The following is a 20,843-nucleotide window of genomic DNA, read 5'->3' as shown; positions in this document are numbered from 1 at the left end:
TTATTATTAGGCATGTTTAGAATTAATCGATAAAAAATATTACCATAATATTTCGAAAAATAATATAAAAAGCTCTAAATTCGTGTAAGTGCTGGTCGAAATAAAAAATGTTCTGTATCCATAACCTATCTCTTAATAGAGGCTTGCTATATTTCATTGTGGTGTATGAATATTATTCAATATTGTTATTATTCGCAAAGTAATAATAAAATTAAAAATTGTTTCATATTTGTTATTATACATCATGCAAGTATCCAAAACTGGAACTTGACACTTGACAGTGACATTGTATTCAAACAAATTTGATTTGAATTAAGTAAATAACCGTTAAAATTTATTCTACATAGTGTTTAATGTCTATTAAAGTAAAAGAATTGTTTAAATTATATTAAAATGAGCGCGGAAAAGCTAAGTAGTGATGAAGTACCAGAAAAGTTTACCAATTGGCTACTGGCTATGGGATGTCCTGCCGAAAAAGTGCCATCAATTGAAAGAATTACACAGTTCGTTTTTATTCATTATTTAATTAATTAAGACTGCATCAATTTTCACAATGGAAACTAACACATTTGTACCATTATTAAATTCTTTGAGAGGCTTCGCTGTTTGCCGTCACATATATTTTATTTTGAAGTTGGGAATCCAATAAAACAATCACATAGTCAACATATATTATTTATATTTAATTTATTCGAGTTTAAATTGTATTTTAATAGCTAACTCAGAATAGTGCATGCAGCAAGCTTAAATGCCTAAACTTGAGTGGAATATTGGATCAACTTAAATTAAAAAATAACAATTTTTTTATTTTTTATTCAAAGCATGTGTAGAGGCCAGTACTATATGGTTTGGCGCAGCCTTATGGAACACGTTGGGGCCAAAAATATTATTCGACAGAAGAGATTACAAGTATTCTGTGATGATGTGAAAATATGCAAAGAAAAGAATGTTTTCAATGAGGTACAAACTTCAATAATGTGTGTTGATTAATAATTGATTATTTTAATTAAAATTAGTTAAAATGTTTCATCGCTTAATCAATTGTCATTTGTTATTGTTGTTACAAATTAAAAATATATTATGTTAAATAATGTATTGATCTGCTAATGATTATTGAAAGTTTATGATAGTTTTCTACATTTAATTATTTAATATGCATTATTTTTGTAACAAGTTCAAAAGATCTTATTTCAAAACACAATCATATTATCAATAATATATTATTTTAGTTGTGTTGGTCTTGCTTAACTAATTGAAGACATTTACATGTAGACAATCAATTTTCAATATTTCACTAATATTCATTTACCTAATACAGTGTAGTCCAAGTGCAGTCGTTCCAGAGCAGCTTGTAGTGTGGAAGAATCAGCAAGAGCTCAGAGATAAAGTGGCTGATGCTGAAGCAAGGGTGGAACAAGCTCAGAATAATCTTAACCAACTTATAAACAAGATATCCTGCAAATGTAAACTTTTAATTATTTCACTGGCATTTTTTTTTTATTGAAGGTATTTTTTATGGATTGTCTGATGGTTATTGAATATCTAAGTCCATAGACACTGGCCCAGTAAGCTTATACTGTCAATGTATTGCCAACTGGACACTGGCTCAATCACTACATTTTATTTCATGAAACCATCCAACGTGTGATGTCACCTCTACCAGACAAGGGCTATATTAACTGGTGTGCAGTAATTTCCAAAAAAGTAAAAATTATTTTCCATCTATACTTCAATGACTGATTTAAAAAGAAAATAATGTCCATTACTGCAAATATGTATAATGTCTAAGTGAATGACTTTTATCTTTATGTAGTCTTATATTATATATCATTATGAAATAAAAACTCATGCATTAAGGTTCAGATTTGAGGATGCATCACTGATTTTCATGTTCTTAATTTGTGTTTATGTCTTGTGCTCGGTGTTAAAGAAAAACTTTGTAAAGAAACCTAATTCAAACCTCCACATGATCCAAACATATCAAGGCGTACCTTAGCCCAGCCAGAACAATTACAGGCTCCTACTACTCATTACTTATACTTGACTAACTGTAAATAAAATACCAATCAGTTCTAAGTAAAGTAATGTTATAGATTTTACTTTTCAGTAAGTCAAAGAAACACTTCGCGGCGTCGTATAGAAGATCTACAACGTCGCAGTTGGTTGCTTCGACAAGTGTCGAACGAGCTCAATATTAAGAAGGCTAACTTGGAGGAGACAAGATCAATAGCTAAATCACTGTTTGTTGTGAATGACGATCAAGATGTCGAGGTATTAATATGAATTTAATTTCACTTTCTGCCTCGCACAACCACTCTGTGGAACCAGCTTTCGCCGGCGGTTTTTCCGAACCGATACGACTTAGGAACCTTCAAGAAAAGAGCGTACTCTTTCCTGAAAGGCCGGCAACGCACCTGCAAGCCCCCCGGTGTTGCAGATGTCCATGGGCGGTGGTAGTCACTTTCCATCAGGTGAGCCTCCTGCTCGTTTGCCACCTCTAACATAAAAAAAAAAAAAAATGAATTTTCTAGTCAACACATGGCTAGCTTATGAGGCTGTAGAGCCCGATATCCTGGATTGGATTCCTAGGTTTTTCTTTTTAAAAATTGTTAGCTCTTGGTTGCAAGTTGGTGGAGTTACATTCTCTTGCCTCAGAAAACACGACAAGCAAATAATGATGCGTCTGTAATATAATATATTGGAAAGTAGACTGCGCGCAAAACCCGCGCAACTTCCTCAGTCTAAAACCCGATGAGCGGGTGTTACCTACTTAGATGTCTTGCTCAACATTTGCACATGTAATATAATCTATATATATTAACACGAAATACCACTACAAATTAATCACCAAATCTCAGAAATTCTAACACCTACCATCTAAATTTACCAGGTAGGTTCCTTATAGGGTGTAGATATCTGTTAAGAATCGCATTTTTGAAACTCGATCCCTAAGGGGGTAAAATGTGGGTTGGAAGATTGTGTTTTACAAATTTCGCGCTGGTAAAGCAGCAAGTTCAACTAGTATAAATATAAATGCTAAAGTAAATCTGTCTGTTACCTAATAAAGCTTAAACAGCTGAGCCGTATTAGATAAAATTTGGTATTGAGAAAGTTTGAATATGACATCTAGGGTAGTTTTTTTAATTTACCCCTCGAGGGTGTAAAATGGGGGTGACATTTTATTTGCTATAGGTAATGTGTTATAAATTTCGTGTGAATAAAGTAGGTTCAGCTAGTATATTTATAAGCTAAAAAATTCAATTTTTCAGAGCAAATTAGAGAAATATATTAACTCTACAACGCCAACTCAAACATATCATACATTGCCATTATCAAATCCTATTGCAAGTTCTTCTATAGTATCAACAAATGAAAACGAAACTGCAACTGAAAAAGGTGAGCTCAAAAATATTTATTTTTTTATTATCTTCTATATAGCTTATACCAAAAGGGTTTATATATCACGAACATAAAATGTCGGCAAGTGATTTGCGACATTGACCTGTAATAGTAAAAATAAGATCTACAGAACAACACTGCTGTTGTCTTAACAAATAGCGTTTAATTGTTGAAGCTATTTCGAACATCGCTTACAACTAAATAAATCAGGTTGAAAACTGGATTTTCATTAATTCGTATTTGTATTTCATTTCGTACTTGGCTATGAAGGAAAACCTGTGATGAAACTGGCATGGCTCAATGGTCATGAAAAATCAATGGGCTATGTATGTCCTTGAACCATTAAGGTCAATGACTAGAGCAGGTTAACCCTAACAGTTTTCGGTTAAGGTTAACCCGTTCTAGTCATTGTCATGTAATCAAATCAAATAAATTTTATTCAAATAAACTTCACAATGAAGCATTTTTGAATCGTCAATATTTAAACACTAGCACCGTTTCGGAAAGTAGCCTCCAGCGAGGAGAAACGGCAAGAAACTAAATAAACAGATTTACAATGCTGTTTTTTACAATAATTAGTGTCTTATGATGGAACCCGAGCCTAGATCCAGGCGTTTTTTTTTTTCTAAAAAGTATTATTTTAATGAATAATAAGATTTATTTATTAATTTAGTCTTAATAAAGTTTTAAAATTTTGTGAATGGTAAATTGATTATATTTCCCGGTATCTTATTATATATGCGTATACCATTGCCCAAAAACGTCCTCTGTACCGTATGCAAACGGAAAGTAGGGGTTACAAGTTTATTCTTATTTCTCGTATTAATAGTATGTATATCAACTTCTATGGGACATTTTTGTATATTCTTCTGTATAAACATTATATTATCATAAATATATTGTGAAGCAGCCGTTAATACACCTATTTCGCTAAATTTTTGGCGTAATGATGATTTAATTCATATAGATACATTATATTACAGAGGAGAACATGTCGTCACTAGTGACGTGTCGCGGCGACGTTCTGTGGCCACTTTTGTACGAGAAACGATCGGCTGTAGTCGCAGAAATATCCCTCGTGAACGCGAAACATACACCTGGCGTTGATAATAACCGGTAACTGTAAAAATTATTTTATTTTAAATAATTTCTCCTTTATCACTGGTAACTGAATCATAAAATTACCAACTCTTATAATTTTTTATATAGAATTCAAATAATTCGAGGAGTAAAAAATTTTAACAACAGTTTATTTATTATAATTGTTAAGAGTTATTATTAAAAAAAATAGTAGAGTTTACATTTTTGTTTTTTTTTTCAGGACCACCCCACAATCAGTGCTCGCTCATACTGCAGCTCTGCATTCTAATTTAGCTCTTGAAGTTATGAAGAATAAGGTCTATGTCAAACAAACTCACGAGAGATTCGTAGCTGCTGTTGAAGAACTTAATGTAAGTGCAAATTTTAATAGAAAGAAAAGTAAGTATTTTCCCCTTCCTGGACTAAACCCTTTTGAAGAAAAGGTTGAGAGTCACACTGACCCTCTCCTAACAAAGATATACATGTAGCAGACTTTTATCCGAAACATGCAACATTAACCAAAATTATATAAAAGTCAGCAGTGCTAACATTTGGGACTGGCAGTAGCTTTGCATCTTGCTCATTCTAAAACATGACGATTCGAAAGGACTTAGAGCCCACTTTAAAATAGAACATTTGATTTATAATTTCAAAGACAACTATTTTAATAACCTTGACTTGTTATATGTATTGTAAGAAAAATTAATAAGGTGTTAAATGTAAATCTGTTGTTTTTATAGAACTATATAACCGGCGAAGCTTGCGAGTTGCTTGTGCTCCGCTGTGAGCGAGCGAGATCTGAAGCCAGGGTTAAGTCGATGAAAACTCTTCTAGAAGAATTGTCTACGAAGAGCGGCGTGTTCCGCGTCGAAGGCGACGAGGTTGATGACAACCAAACTACTGCTAAGAAGATTGCTGATATTGATAAAAATATTGTAAATATGTATTCATATATATGAAGGAGTAGCTTGTCCTGGCTTGTTTTTAAAAAACATGACGTCAACATTGCTGACGTCACGAATGTCAGGGTTTTGATTTCTATCCATCCTCGAAGGTATGAAATTAAACTCAGGAAATATTTTTCTCTGATTTATTCCAAACTGAGGAGGTCCGATCGTTCCGACGGCTCGAACAAGCCTGTCGATGCTCGGCTGGTGCTCGGTCTTTTATAACCAAATTGAGTGGGGGCACTATTCACTCAACATAACACTTATTAATGGACTGTAAAATATTTCAGACTAATTTAACATCTCAGAATTCACTAAATATTATTAATTTTATAATCAAACAGTTTTCAATCATTAATAGCTGATAGCTCAGCTATATTGTACACTACTAACAGTTCTTGATTAATATATATTTATTTATATTACAACACTATTCCGCTTACTAATTTTTTAGGTGTTTCGAAGGTTTAATTATTTTCACAAGCCCTTATTTTAAGTCTAAAGTCCGAACTTGCTGTTTCTTTAAAATATATAATTCCATACTAAAGTTTTTTTTTTTTTTGTTTGCAGATCAACACAAGGGATGAACTGAAACGGCTGATACTGTCACTGGCGACAACAGAGAGGAAGATAAACAGCATCAAAGAATGCTTAGTAGCAGTCTTCCAAGCCTTTCATAATAATACAAATATACAAGACAGTGATCGATTTCGTGGTAAGCATTTTATATATACTGAAACAAAAATATAATAGATTTTTATTAAAGTACTTTTGAGTCGCAATGTTACTGAATTTTAAGTTAAAATTGGTTTTGCTAACTAACGCAAAAGTATGTATGCTAATACCAGTATACTGTTCTAATTCGATGGGACGACAATTCGACATCATTGTAGAGAATTCAGACTCATTTCTCAACGAAAGATTTAATAACTTTTTGGCTTGGCCTGGGTTTGTATAATTTTGGGATCTGCATATAAATTTAAAGGAAATAATATAATTAATAAAGTTTAATGAATTGAAACAGGTGTCCAGTTGGACTTTCCACAAGAATCAATATCAATGATCCGTCAGTTTTACACCGAAAGATTAGAGCGCAACAGGAACAATGGAAACCTGAGTATGGATTTCGACGTATCGGACACGTCGTTCAATGAAATGTCAGGTATGTATGTCTTATAATAGAGAAGCCATTAGGGTACAGCTATTGGAGCTTTTACAACGGGTTCTCCAAAAAAGAAATAAAAGTAGAGAAGAAAATGACTTGCATCCAAGCAGGGCCGGACCGTAAGTTTAGGAGACCCTGGGCTAACACTACTTAGGGGCCCACCTAAGACATATCTGAACGTAGACTTGAATTAAATGAATTGAATGGGTTTGATTGCAGGACTCGCAGGGCTGCAAACCATACGATCTGTTTAATTTAATAAAGTTATGGATTCTTTCGCATTATCGTCTATTTTTGACTTTGACTTGACTTAGCTAGGGGCCCCTTGTATCCACGGGGCCCTGGGCTGAAGCCCAAAAAGCCATATGGTAGCCGGCCCTGCATCCAAGTAATATCGATGATTTTATCAGAGGTGGGGAATATCGTATAACTTGATATTGGATAACATATATATGGGTCTCCCGCGAAAATTTTTAGTAAGTTCGAAACCTATGACGGGTTTTGTTTTGATTTCATTTTATTTTAAACTGCAAGTTACTCATCTACATTTGGCGCCAAAATGATGAAACTTCTTTTGAATGAAAATTTTAATATCAAATAGTAAACATTAGTTCAGTTAGAATGTTTACGTTTTCATTTTTTTCTAATACAGCCGTAGTACCGCTCTCTAACTGCCAGTAACATTTTCCGTTCTCTAAAATTAATTCTTTGTTATATCGTAATCGAATCCTCTTTAATTTTGTGCACATCTGCGGCTGGAGCTCTTCAAAATGAGACTATAACCGATTTTTTATGTGCAGCCATCGTCCTATAATCACTGGGGCAAAAATGGTCTTATGCTATTAATATAATTAATAAGATTTATAAACGAATATATCTCTTTGAGAAGCCGATTTTGCACCTTACATTAAATAACGCGTATATTGTGTATGATTAATGTTAAATATCAATTATATTCAGTTTATATTTTTTCTATTTTAAGATTCTAATCCCAGATTCGTGGACGAATTGAGAGTATATTTAAAGAAATTCAACTTGGAAAAGAACAGAAAACTCGTTTTGGACAGGTAACATATCGGCTAAGATTTTTATTATGTATTTTAAATATTTTCTGTCTCACTAAGAGATACAATATTATTTGCACACTATATCAATGAAGCAATTCATTACTAAGAAATTAGAACAGTTATAAACTATATATGTATAATTGCATTGCAATTTTTTTTGCCTAAAAATTTTTTGTAAACATTTATGGCATAGGAGTTTTTGATGAATATAAGTTTCATTCATGTTCTATTCAATTAATACATTACAAATAAATTATGAATTAAAATCATTGGTTAACTCTAAGTTTGTACACGCCTTATAACTTTTTCTATTCTATTCTAGTACTTCAAAGATTTTCAGGAAGAGAGATTCCTTACCGGGATAAGTTTATCCCCCTGTTATCTAACTCGTAGTAGTTCTGTGTCATTTCATGTACGATTATTTGTACATTAAAACGATTTACAACAACTATTTTTACGCTTGAACCTATCCGGATAAGTGGATTTTTTTTATGCCTATCTGCAATTACTACTAAACTGATATACATACATAAAACGTATACCAGTAGATACAACGCGTATCTGAGAAAGTTTTAATATATAAAATTATTATATAAACAGCTGCCCAAAATAACCTGCTATAAATTACTGTTGACTCTTGAAGCAACAAGAGTGAATTTCATGTTTCTATGTGTATAAAAGAGTTTAAATTTTCAGCGGCGACAAGATTTGGATATTTGAAACTTTAGAGACGCTCGCATCCCAACTCAATTCCCGCTGGCTCAGTGACGACTTGACGCCGCTATTATGTCCATCTGTTCGTGTGTCGAGCGCTGTGCAGAGCCTCGTCCATAGCGTACAAGAAAAGACAGTACTAACGAATATCGTTAAGGCGGTAAATGAAAAAAGCACCAGAAACATTGATATAGGTAAAGTTAATATAAGTTTATATAACATAATAACATAATCAGCCTGTAAATTTCCCACTGCTGGGCTAAGGCCTCCTCTCCCGTTGAGGAGAAGGTATGGAGCATATTCCACCACGCTGCTCCAATGCGGGTTGGTGGAATACACATGTGGAATAATTTCGTTGAAACTAGACACATGCAGGTTTCCTCACGATGTTTTCCTTCACCGCCGAGCAAGAGATGAATTATAAACAAATTAAGCACATGTAAATTCAGTGGTGCCTGCCTGGGTTTGAACCCGAAATCATCGGTTAAGATGCACGCGTTCTAACCACTGGGCCATCTCGGCTCAATCAAGTTTATATATGATAATTATTATTTAAAAGCAGTTTACTTGGTGGTAGAACTCTGTGCTAACCCGTCGGGATAGATTCCCAAACATCACATATTTCACAGCCAAAGAGCAATACTTATTGTTGTGAAACCAGCGTAACTAGAGCCACGAGATGTCATGTGACGTCTAGTCCCCGGGGTTGACGCATTGCCAATGCAAATGAATGGTTAATATTTCTCACAGTATCTATATGTGTATAATCTATTCCAACCATAACAGGAAAAAAGCCAAATAAACAATATTTCCGCGCCAGACAGCTATATAATTGGCCAAGAGCTTGATTAATCTGTGATATTCACTATGGATTTGCGAAACAATGGCATTTTGAACGTCGGCGTAACTGTTATCGGAATTTTGGAAGTAAAATTAAAGTGGAAATAAGTAGTATATCTATATCTAGTATCTCTATATATTTTATATCTCAACAATAATGTTTGTATATAATATAGCAATATACACATAAAAATTAAAGAATTTTTTATATCAATAGTAGTTTCTACCCCCGGGTGGCACGTGGGCGATAAAAAGTATCCAATGTGCTATTTCAGACTCTAATGTATCAGATCCGTTTAGCCGTTCTGGCATGATTGTATAATAAACGGCCTTGTATACAAACTTTAGCATTTTATTTTTATTTTCTTCAGTTTAATTTCTTTATTGTTTTTCCAGATATATCTTCTAAAGTACGTAACGAAGAACAGGTCACAGATAAAATAAAGAAAAGCATTTCCGAGAATTTAATACTTTTAAAGAAGATCTGCAAAACATTCGATGTTAGTCAAGAAAATCTACAATTTTGGTCAAATGACGAAATTAAAAAGTTCATGTCCACCAATAGGACCGTCGACGGAAAGACATATAAAGATTACGAAGGTTTTTATTTAGAAAATATAAAACTAAACTCATAATACATTGTTTTTATTTTAGAAATAAATTACGAGATTGGAATATATAATTATACTAATACTTGCCTTATACTGACAGTGAGATTGGTGTATTTATTTATATAGTAATAGCAAACTCAGTACATATAAATAAAATATTGATGATGTTAGAATTTCAACATTATAAACTACATCCAAATCTGTTCAGACATTTAAAAGTTATAATAAATTGAATTAATTAAAATTGAATGGTCTTAAATAATAATTGATTAATTTTTTGTTATGCTAAACTATTTATATTATTTAATTATTTATTTATTTATTTGGGAAATAAACAATTTTAAAAACACTGTAATATAAAACAAAAATAACATAAAACACAAATCAATCAAGTTTCCACTGAAAGCTAATACACAAATTATACAAAAGGTTTTAAAAAAAAAAAAAACAGATGCTCCTGATTTTATTATGATAGGGTGACATGTTCAAAACTTAACCAAAGTCTCAACAAAAAAAAAAAAAAACAAGAAATACTTCTGAATTAATTTTGGAACTAGTTTAAGATATTAAGCAAAGGTCATATTTTCATTGTTAATGAAAAAATTAAATTAAATCTGTTTTTATACGTGAATTAAATGAGAGTATATTTGATGAGTTTCAAATATTAATTATCTTATTTTGAATATATTGTAACGCTATATGCTAAACCAAGCCAAGCCTAGCCGAGCCGAGCCAAGCCTAGCCGAGCCGAGCCGAGCCAAGCCTAGCCGAGCCGAGCCAAGCCAAGCCAAGCCAAGCCAAGCCAAGCCAAGCCAAGCCTTAGAATTGAATAGCCGACCCAGTCTTTTCCGAACGTTACTCATTAACAATTATGCAAAAGGGATTGTCGCCCATGGCAACCGATAACAGGAAAGAAAAGACGGGGTCGCTATAGCAACTAGGCGGTAAAAGATAACGGAGTGAAAAAAATATAAACGATTAATAATAAAAAATATATATAACATAGTTGTTGTTATTGCCTTTCGTTTCAATATGTACCGATTTTAAATCTTTTGGTTCTTTTACTACATTTCTAAATTGATTTACCCGTATTCTGGAAACGCTGTTCTTCCTACTAATGGCTTGAGGTCGTTCGATTTTAGATTTAGATCAACATAAGTAAGGGAGAGTTTGTAACAGTGGATCACTTTTGTTTTAAAATCTGTAGGTCCAAAGTTTATTACTAAATCATAATAAAAACATCTAATCTTCATAGATAAAGGAATAATTTATTGGTGAGTGTAACATAATAAGGATAATGATCCACTGTGTCGCGTTGGTCATTTTGGCTAAAAATAGTTAACATATAAATATCTACCTATCACATAGAAGATGTGATACTCTACTACGAATTTGAGATACTATAATGTTGAAACAAAATTGAAGCTTATTTCGCGTTCATTAAAGGTTGTTTTACCTCTAATGTTTGTAAAATTGTGTAAATTAATTTAAAAACTACTTGAAAAAATAGGATCGCTCCATACTGACCGGATTGCAGCATCGCGTCTTTTCGCTTTGATATCATGTCGTTGACCGATACAGATTTGAAGGGTACGAACGAGCTTCAACCACGCCTTTGTTTTTGTGCGTTGAGAACGTTTCTTTATAAGAAGGATTAGCCGTTTTCACGAGAGTTTTTAAAGGGATTGTGAGTCAAATATTTATCAGACACATAAAAATAAAATACTGTATCAAAGTATAGTCTCCTTTTAATAGAATCTATTGTCCTTAATAAACATTACTGATATTTGACAAATTATTTGTTAAAAATGCAAATGTTTTCAAAAATGTATACATTTCAGTGTAAATAGAATGCTGATTTTACCATAAAAATAGTTGTGAGTTTTTTCTGTGAACATTACATAAGCGAGCAAATTGCTTTCTTTAGAAAGCACAGATGAAAAAAATATTAATTGTAAGAAAAAAGGAAGAAAATCCACACTAAATATTACACAATATTAAGCTTCAAACTTCATGTTATTTCTTGCAAACTATAACGGTAACTGAATTAATACTTATCCAATTATAAGGTTAGACTTTGATTTTGAAAAGTTTTTGGTATAAACTACGAACAATTACAATAATTATTAATTCATTTATTTTTTTCAAAATTCCCTATTAACATTGAACACAACGCCCAAATTGGCATTACGCGCCGAGCGCTCACAAAGAGTAGATGTATCTATGTCTTATGTCTTAATTTTGTTAACGTCAAAGTTAAATGATGTTTGTCCTCAGTAATCTGGACTTAATTTATTAATAATTGTAGTATAAAAGTTGCAAATATGTTGTCTATACAAGTAGCTGTGGAATCATTATTCTAGTCGGTTCGAAGAACAGATTTATCAGAATATATCAGTTTAAAAAAGATCGGAATCTAATATTTGTTATTGAGTGGCTGTACGACTTAATACCTTTGCATTTTCAATAAATAATAGTTTTTTTATATTATTACAATTTCAATGAAGTAATCAAGTGTCCTAAACTGAACTTGTCCTCTGCAGGAATAGGATTATGTCCATCACAAATATGCGGTGAAGCAATACTTTCATTATAATTGCTATACCTACACATTTAAGACATTAGTTCCCTTTTGATGCCTTGGCAAAGAGATCTTAAAAGACGCCAACATGTATTAATTTCAAATGTTGGTTGAGGTTTCCCACAGTGTCACGGTAGCATGCTTAAGCGATCCCGTGGCGCCCGCCGAAAGACGGGAGAGGGTACCGCTGGTTTTTTAGTGAGTATACTCTTTACCGGGGCGCACTCGACGCCCCGGACATCGGCGAGCCCCACATACCTCTCACTTCCATCACGCGGGGGAAGCGCGTAACGAGATTTACCAGCGAAAACAAAAAAAAAAAAAGGTTTCCCACAGTACATTATTATGACGACTTTCTACAAAAATACATTATACGATTATAAGCACCAGGTTTCTTTGAAAAAAACAAATTTCGTTATTAGAATTCCTTCTAGAAACAATATCATTAGAAATAAACCCATTAGAATTTAAATAAATGAAAGTTTTATTATCCTATACTAATTTTATATGACATACAAACACAAAAGTTCTTATTACAATTTGAATACCGCGCGAAATTTACATCGAATATCAGCTACCGATGCGTCATCCGATACAGAAAAAACGTTACTAACAAATTATTCAAAAACTACAAACAATTTAAAAATAATTTCATAATTTAAATAGCAAAGAAGCAGATAAGTTTACGGATAAATTATGAAAGTCTACTATTTCGAGTATCTTACATGACAACGAATCATTTGGTTTATTACTTTTGAAATGTATTTTTTTTTATTTTGATGTGATATTGTATTTACTGCAATGATATTCTAATAAAACATTGATTTACTTTTGGTTTTCCTACTGAAAATAAAATAAAATAACTACAAACGAGTACTCGAAATTAGCCTTAACTTAACCTATAAAAATGCGTACTCATTTTTTAATCTTAATTTGTTGTATTTAGGGTAATGATGTTCTAGTAATAGATTATTAGAATATCATTGATTTAGGGCATGTCTTAGAACTAAACTCGCAGTCTTTTAATCGGTTCTTTCAAACGGTGTTAGAACGTTTTAATTTAAATAACACTGATATATTAAATGCTTATCGTTTAAATACCCATCTCTAATAAGCGCAACTACTTAAAGTACAAGTTAAAGTACCTAATTAGTGCGTAGTACCTGTAGCAGCACATCATTACGTCGCGTCCCTAGCCACATGTTAACCACGTGTAAGACACTCCATAGCTACTGTAAGCGCCTACCACATCTGTACGTCGTTACGTCGCGTCATACACCGTAAATCACTCCATAGCCATTCCAAGCGCATACCAAATCTATGCACAAAAAACTGTGTTAGAAACAGATAATAGGCTCTGGAAGGGGTTGTTTTTGACACCGAAACCGTTTATATATATACCCGTAACATTTTATTATTAAACATTCCACGTTCCTACTCAATACAGAACAGAAGTTTTATTTCACTGCCACACTCCTCTGAATACTTGTAGCGTCTAATGCATCAATACCTTGAAGCCTGTGTAAAAAAAATCGCCTGTCGCAGATGCTTGGGTTTACTTTTTGGTGCGAACTTGGGGTGCACTGAACTAGGACATACAATTACTGAGTCATAGAAAATAATTATGTCGTTCTAGTTGCTTTTTGTTATTTATTATTCTACCTGTACAGTACCTATATAAAATACACTCATTCAATTCAATAAACTTAGTATTATAATAGTATTATTGTTTTAATTTTCCATAAATATCAGTATCGCCCGCGAAGTCATCTGGATTTGAATTGCGTGAAGAAGTTTATAAACAACTTTTAGGCTTTACATCATAATTTCATACGACCATTGTACGATACGTTGTACTAAGATGCGCCCTGCAAAGTCATAAAGTCAAAAGATTTATTTCATTCGAGTGCGAGAGCGGGCAAGAGTATATGTCGCTCTCCTTCGCGTTCTCACAGAAACAGCTGATAATACTGATTTTGGCCTAAAAGCCTCGAATTAAATTTTATTTGCGATTTAATTTCTAAATTTTTTTTATCTTTGATGCACATAAAAGATTTAAATTTAAAATAAGGTTAGTAATAATTTTAATTTTATTATGATAAAAGAACTTTCCTGGACTACAAGTTGAACATGTTGCACAATATTCTAGATTTCAATTGAACGATAGAATAAATGATGAATGCTTAGGCGTTTTTATTAAACTGTATTTGTTTGTACAGCATTAGAAATTCGAAACATTTTTAATTAAAGAAAAAAAATGATTGGGAAATGAAAGATTTTTTGGAAACAGTAACAGTAAAATTAGAGTTTCCAAAAAATCCTGATCCTCGTCCTAATGCAAAAGAAAATACATCCGGAGAGGAGGATCAGAAGGAAATCGATGATTAAATCTGCGCGATTGTGATGTAATTAGATTGCAGGAATTACGCGAGTAAAATCCGCCGAGTACCATTAAACTACAAGGAAAAATCAGTTCCATTCTTATCATACCTGTTGTGTTAAATATATCAGAGAATGAATCGACTTGTATCACGAATGAAATGCAAATTCATACATTAAGCGGAGAACCGAGATGGCCCAGGGGTCAGAACGCGTACATCTTAACCGATGCTTGCGGGTTCAAGCCCAGGCACATCTGAATTGTCATGTCCTTAATTTGTGTTTATAATTCATCTCGGGCTCGGCGGTCACGTTGGTAAACATCGTGAGGCAATCTGCATGTGTCTAATTTCAACGAAATTCTGCTACATGTATATCTACCAAACCTCATTGGAGTAGTATGGTGGAATTAGCTCCAAAACCTTCTCCTCAAAGGCAGAGGACGCCTAAGCCCAGCAGTGGGAAATTTATAGGCTGGTACTATAAGTGGAGAATGTAAAATAAATATGTCGAAAGAAATTTAAAAGCGAAATATAAAAAGCAAGTATCACGGCACGGTCAATAATGCGAAGTGTTGAAGGCAATGTTACAGGAGAAAGATTACAAAACAAATAATAATGGTAGAATAGATGGCCTGAAGAACGGTTTGAATAACTCAAAATCAAAGGCAAAGTCGAAAATCTGAATTCAAAATAGAAGCGTTACACGTACATATTGATAGTCAAAAATCTACCACCGGTTCGGAAACATACATCTCGCTGCTGTAGGGCTACTCTGTATCTAGAATCTCGAAACACATCGCAGAACACGACCTTGAAATCTCAGAATGTGATATGCACCATTGACTATAATAATTATAAGATGTGTAGGATAAATATTTCAAAATTGCATATCACTGTGAGTCGGTTGTCAATATTTCACGAGAAAGATACGAAGAGGTTTCTTACATAATTGCACTGCTGAGAAGAATCGGCGAAAGGAACTCAGCGGGTTTATAATGTCATATTTTACAATTATTGTTTTCATACGATATATTTTATTTGAAATTATTTGAAACAGCCTAGAGGCGATAATGACTCCTGACTGAGGCTATAGACAGAAATGAAAGAAATACTACGCGCCAATCCCAAACAAATGTTAAAGTTCCCTAGTAAAGCGTAAAATACAAATATATGTTTAAATAGTCTTTAATGTATTTGATAAAATGTAAATGCAAGTTATTATATCACTTAAATTATTTAGATGACTAATTTTACATAAATAATCAATTCTAAATGATCAAGTATTTTCAATCGCTAAAAGGTAATTAACTGAACTGATAAGTTTTATTTTGTATCTTATACTTATTGTACTTAGTATTTCATGATATTCAGAATTAATGATGTTCTGAAACCATACGAGAAATGATGATATCTACTTTATTAGATACTATATTATTATAGAATAATAAATATATATTATTATAAAGAATGTGTAGCAGCACATCTGTTTGTCGTTACGACGCTAGCCACTAGATAGCCACTCCAAGCGTATACAACATCTGAACGCCATCATTACGTCGTAAATAACTCCACAGGCTACTCCAAGCGCATACCACATTTATGCACAAAAAACTGCGTATTTGAAACAGATTAGAGGCTCTGGAAGGGGTCGTTTTTGCTACCGAAACTTTTGTATATATACCCGAAACATTTATCTAAATAAACACTAATTTTTCATTCATTCATCCATTGCATTCCACAATACTGCTCTCTACAAATCAGCGTTTTATGGTACTGCCACACTTCCTTTAAAAATGTTACTTGTGAGATGACGTCAGACAGAGAAGTATGGAAGAAGACATGCTGCGCCGACCCCAAATAAAATTGGGATAAGGGCAGGAGGAGGATAATTATTATAAAATAAATTTATTCAGTAGGTATAAATGGCTAGAAATAAGTAAGGAAAACGAATTGCCATGACCTTAGACTTTTAGGTTATAACGTTTTATAATAACGCATTTATGTGAGACAAAATGTAGAATTGAAGTGCTTTCTGTGAATACCTTTATTGTTATAAAGTGTTTTACGTCATATAAGTGCGTTGGTTTATTTGCAGCTCTGAAAAAATGCTACTATTTTTTATGGGTATGTTTATTTATTACCTTCATTAATTCTACATAATGCGGATATTTTATTTTTTCGTAATAAACATTAGGTAATTATAATCAAATCATAATCCAAATAAATACATTCTAATTATAATTAAAATTACAATCTAAAACTATTTGGACGTTTTAATAGTTCAGTGATGAGTTTATTTATTTATTTAAATGCTTTATTGCAAAACATAATAATAATAATAAAAAAATAGTGTGCAATGGCGGTCTTATCGCACATAGCGATCTATCACAGACAAACTGTTGAAAGAAGCTTTGTGAGTTTAGTGATGAGTTTGATTATTGTCTGTATTAGAATCTCCACACACATGTCCGTGCCTTTGGTAGGTATATCTTATCTGTAATTTGTATTTGTTATTTTAGTATGCTGACATGTTTTTATTAACAAGTAGCATTTAAAAAGGTTAAATGATCGAAATGGGGCACCCATATGCAATATAAATCGATTATCTATATAAAAGTAACCATTTCTAAGTTGCAAAAAAATGTATCATGTATTTTTATCTTAAATTACATTTAACAACAACAGATAAATTTAACTTCTTTAGTAAATTGCTCTAATTTTATTTATTTAAATTATTATTATTATGAGGTCAGTTAAGAATAAAAGTAGAATATAATTTGATATCTCCACCAAATTCCTTAGTAGTCTTTGTTTTAATCGCAAGTATCTTCCTCATACTTCGTTTCGCATAGATCTATTTAGTATCGCTTCTGAAAATAAACTGACAGCGCCGTCTTTTTTTCATTGTGTAAAAGCAGTCGGCCTGATGGCCTTTATAGCGTCAACGGGCGTGCCGTGGCGTCTGTGGCGCGAATAGTAGACTTCACAGTGGTGGGGGAACACTAAAATTTTTCAGCTGTCAAAAAACTCATTTAAATTTTATACATAAAAATGCAAATGCCTTCAATTTAATAGAGCAGAAATACATGATTTGAACTCTAAGATACTGCTGACATTACCAGCTCTTTATGAAAAAACATTAAATTACTGACATACGTGATAGTTTTTCGTATTCTAAGAGATATTTTATTACAATTTACAAATGCCCAATGCTAAGGTTAATAACGTATCATAAGCCAGTAGTATTTACTCTAAACTTTGGTGGCGCGAAACACTTTAACCGCAAGGCTGTAAGCCGTGGCTATTTTGTTATTGATTTGAAGTTATAATACCTCTAATGTTATTAACAGAATGTATCTTTCAACTCACTTCGAATATTTCCGCTGTTTACCATAATATTAGTTAAAAATTGTAGCTACAGTCTTATGATTTCAATAAGCATTTCACTAAAAGATCCCGACTAATTTTTTTGTTCGTTACAGACGGAAAATGGAAAATTAATATCAGTATAAAATGGGTTACAACCAGAAAATAATTTTGAAAAATAAAGCCTTTAAAAGAATATAGGAAAATTTTATTAAAACAGTTTCGAAAGCTAGTATATCACAAGTAGGCACAAACGAGTTTGCCTAAAACGAGGTTTACATGCAAGTGACGTCAGACCCAACCAATCAGGAGCGTTTTGTGTCACGTGACAAGTTTAAATAAATGCATTTTTATTTACAGATTTTTAAATAAATTGATTATTATTTCCAGCTGACGTTAATAAATAACCATTTTTACACTCATAATATATACTGATAACAGTAATTGACACTTTATCTTTTGCATTGTCAAATAGCCTATTAAATTTATATAATATAATCTGTTGAAAGTCATCAAGTAGTAGCTTCACCCTTTTTTCTAACATATATTCAAATCATCTTTACTCATCATATTCAAACCATATTCAAATCATCTTTTAGTTAAAAATATCGGCTGAATTTTATTATAGAAACGAATACCTTGGTCCAGGAAGGATTTATTGCTGGGCTGATGTTGAGGATAATGAAAGTCACTAACTGGTTCACGATTTATTAACGAGACGGTACAATTATACGGACTGTGACGCACTGTTTTACATATGCAATGTTTCGACTTTTATACATGATATCAAAGAGTAAGAGATACACAGATGTGAAGCATTTTAGTCATAGAACATGTGAGCTTTATCAATTGTTTACTTTAATACCTATGTGCATATACGGCACATTACTCCCCCCTTTACAAAAAATAAGTAACAGTTAAAATATTGCAGGAATTTCATGATAAATTATGCTTATCGAATACAATTGCACATTACAAAATATACGCATATAAAAAAAATATAAAAAGACAGATTATATAGACAATATTTAAAACAAAATAAACAAGAATATAGGTATGTTAACAAATAAGTAATATGAGAACTATATATGTATATGTAAATTTAACAACTCTACAAATTTTTAAAACATAAACTATGAACCTTAACTATTACACATATAAATTGAAGATTTATCACGAAAAATAACACTTTGTTATCCTGTATTATCCACTATTTCACTTTATCCTCACACAATGTTTCGTCGGGTGGTCGGGCCGTCTGGGCCCAGTTCGCCCCTGCGGTATGCTACCGACGTGTAACCCTCTAATTCTCTATATTTCTATTTTATATTTTAAGTTTCTTTGAATATTTTTGGCAAGAAGATGTAGTGCTTATAGATTGAAGCGAACTACTGGTTTGCTAATTCGACCAGATCTTGTAATCTTCGGGTCAATTGTTCCTGTGTTTACTTTAGCCGTGTCCTTATATGGTGCGCTCTTGCATTCTTCGGTGTCAATTGTAAATGCGGGCTTTAATCGGTCAATACTAATACATTTCTCCGTGTCTGCTTTATCTATTTTAAAATATTTGTCTGTCCGTTCGATCACTTTGTAAGGACCGGAGTATGGTGGAGATAAGGGTTTTGTGACCTTACAGTCTTTCAAATTAGCGTGAACAAAAATTTTCCCTTGCCTCGCGTTTCTCCTAGGGACAGAGGATAAATTCGCAATTCTCTCGCGTATTTTTTTAACAAAAATATCGTCATCGGAAATGTCTTGCCTTTGTGGTTGAAAGAAATCTCCGGGTAATCTGATCGCTTCTCCATAGACTAACTCTGCCGCGCTTATTTGCGTGTCATCGCGTAAGCATGTTCTTAGCCCTAGTAAAACTGATGGCAATTCTGAAACCCAATGAGTCGTATTTCCTCTACACATAAGCGCTGTTTTAAGACTACGATGCCACCGTTCTATCATCCCGTTTGATTGAGGGTGGTAGGCAGTGGTTCTAATTCTTGATATGCCCATTTTCTTTGTTAAGCACCTAAATAAAGTAGACTCGAATTGACGACCTTGGTCCGTGGTTAATCTTAAAGGGCAACCAAATCGGGCTATCCAACCGGTGTATATTACATCTGCAATAGTTTCGGCGGTAATGTCCTTGACAGGGTATACTTCTGGCCAGCCAGTATTTCTGTCCATCATAGTAACTATGTACCTATAACCATCGCAATAGCTTAATGGTCCGACTATGTCCATGTGTAAATGCTCGAATCTATTACTATGCATAAATTTTCCATGTGCCGATAACGTATGCCGTTGGACTTTAGACTCTTGACATTTAAGGCATGCTCTTGCCCATGCAGTAACATCCTTATTCATTGACTTCCATATATATCTAGTCCGAATCATATTTCGTGTTGTTCGTATACTGAGATGACTAATTTCGTGTATGGCTTTGTAAGCTGAAACGCGAAATTCTTTCGGCAAATAAGGTCGTGCTATGTCTTTCGACACTTCGCAGTATATGGGATACTTGCAATTCGGCATTAATATTTGTTTAAACTTTAATGATTTCGATTGCAATAATTGTTTCAATTCGGTATCATTTTCTTGAGATTCTGCTAAATTTTTATAATCACCTAATGACGGAGTATCTACAGACGAAATTCGAGATAAAGTATCCGCCACTACATTATCTGCGCCGCTGATATGT

At 33.0% G+C, this 20,843-nt stretch overlaps 1 protein-coding gene and 1 long non-coding RNA gene across 2 annotated transcripts in view; one reads left to right on the top strand and one right to left on the bottom strand.

The window, feature by feature from the left end:
* The first annotated feature begins 289 nt into the window (after positions 1-289).
* On the top strand, positions 290-9,870 carry LOC113396636 (uncharacterized). Its single transcript, XM_026634651.2, has 13 exons — positions 290-503; positions 822-960; positions 1,319-1,463; positions 2,108-2,271; positions 3,270-3,396; positions 4,383-4,515; positions 4,721-4,850; positions 5,220-5,414; positions 5,997-6,141; positions 6,451-6,588; positions 7,574-7,658; positions 8,355-8,566; positions 9,609-9,870. Exons 1-13 carry the CDS (start codon positions 394-396, stop codon positions 9,845-9,847), a joined length of 1,962 nt encoding a protein of 653 aa, XP_026490436.2. The 5' UTR covers positions 290-393; the 3' UTR covers positions 9,848-9,870.
* Positions 1,314-20,843, bottom strand: part of LOC135194130 (uncharacterized) — a 26,916-nt gene continuing 7,386 nt past the window's right edge. Inside the window, exon 3 of the long non-coding RNA XR_010309664.1 lies at positions 1,314-1,455. This is a non-coding gene — a long non-coding RNA (uncharacterized LOC135194130). The remainder of the gene's footprint in view (positions 1,456-20,843) is intronic.

The sequence above is a fragment of the Vanessa tameamea genome, chromosome 25 (genome assembly GCF_037043105.1).
Source record: "Vanessa tameamea isolate UH-Manoa-2023 chromosome 25, ilVanTame1 primary haplotype, whole genome shotgun sequence".
Taxonomy (NCBI): domain Eukaryota; kingdom Metazoa; phylum Arthropoda; class Insecta; order Lepidoptera; family Nymphalidae; genus Vanessa; species Vanessa tameamea.
Note: the sequence above shows the minus strand (reverse complement) of the source record. Positions and strands in the feature narration are given on the sequence as shown.

Bases quoted from the DNA above. Each gene is read 5' to 3' on its own strand.
- LOC113396636 (XM_026634651.2), top strand. From the start codon at position 394: ATGAGCGCGGAAAAGCTAAGTAGTGATGAAGTACCAGAAAAGTTTACC. The intron at 504-821 runs GTTCGTTTTTAT...TTTTATTCAAAG, and splicing joins TCAATTGAAAGAATTACACA to CATGTGTAGAGGCCAGTACT. The intron at 1,464-2,107 runs GTAAACTTTTAA...TTTACTTTTCAG, and splicing joins AAACAAGATATCCTGCAAAT to TAAGTCAAAGAAACACTTCG.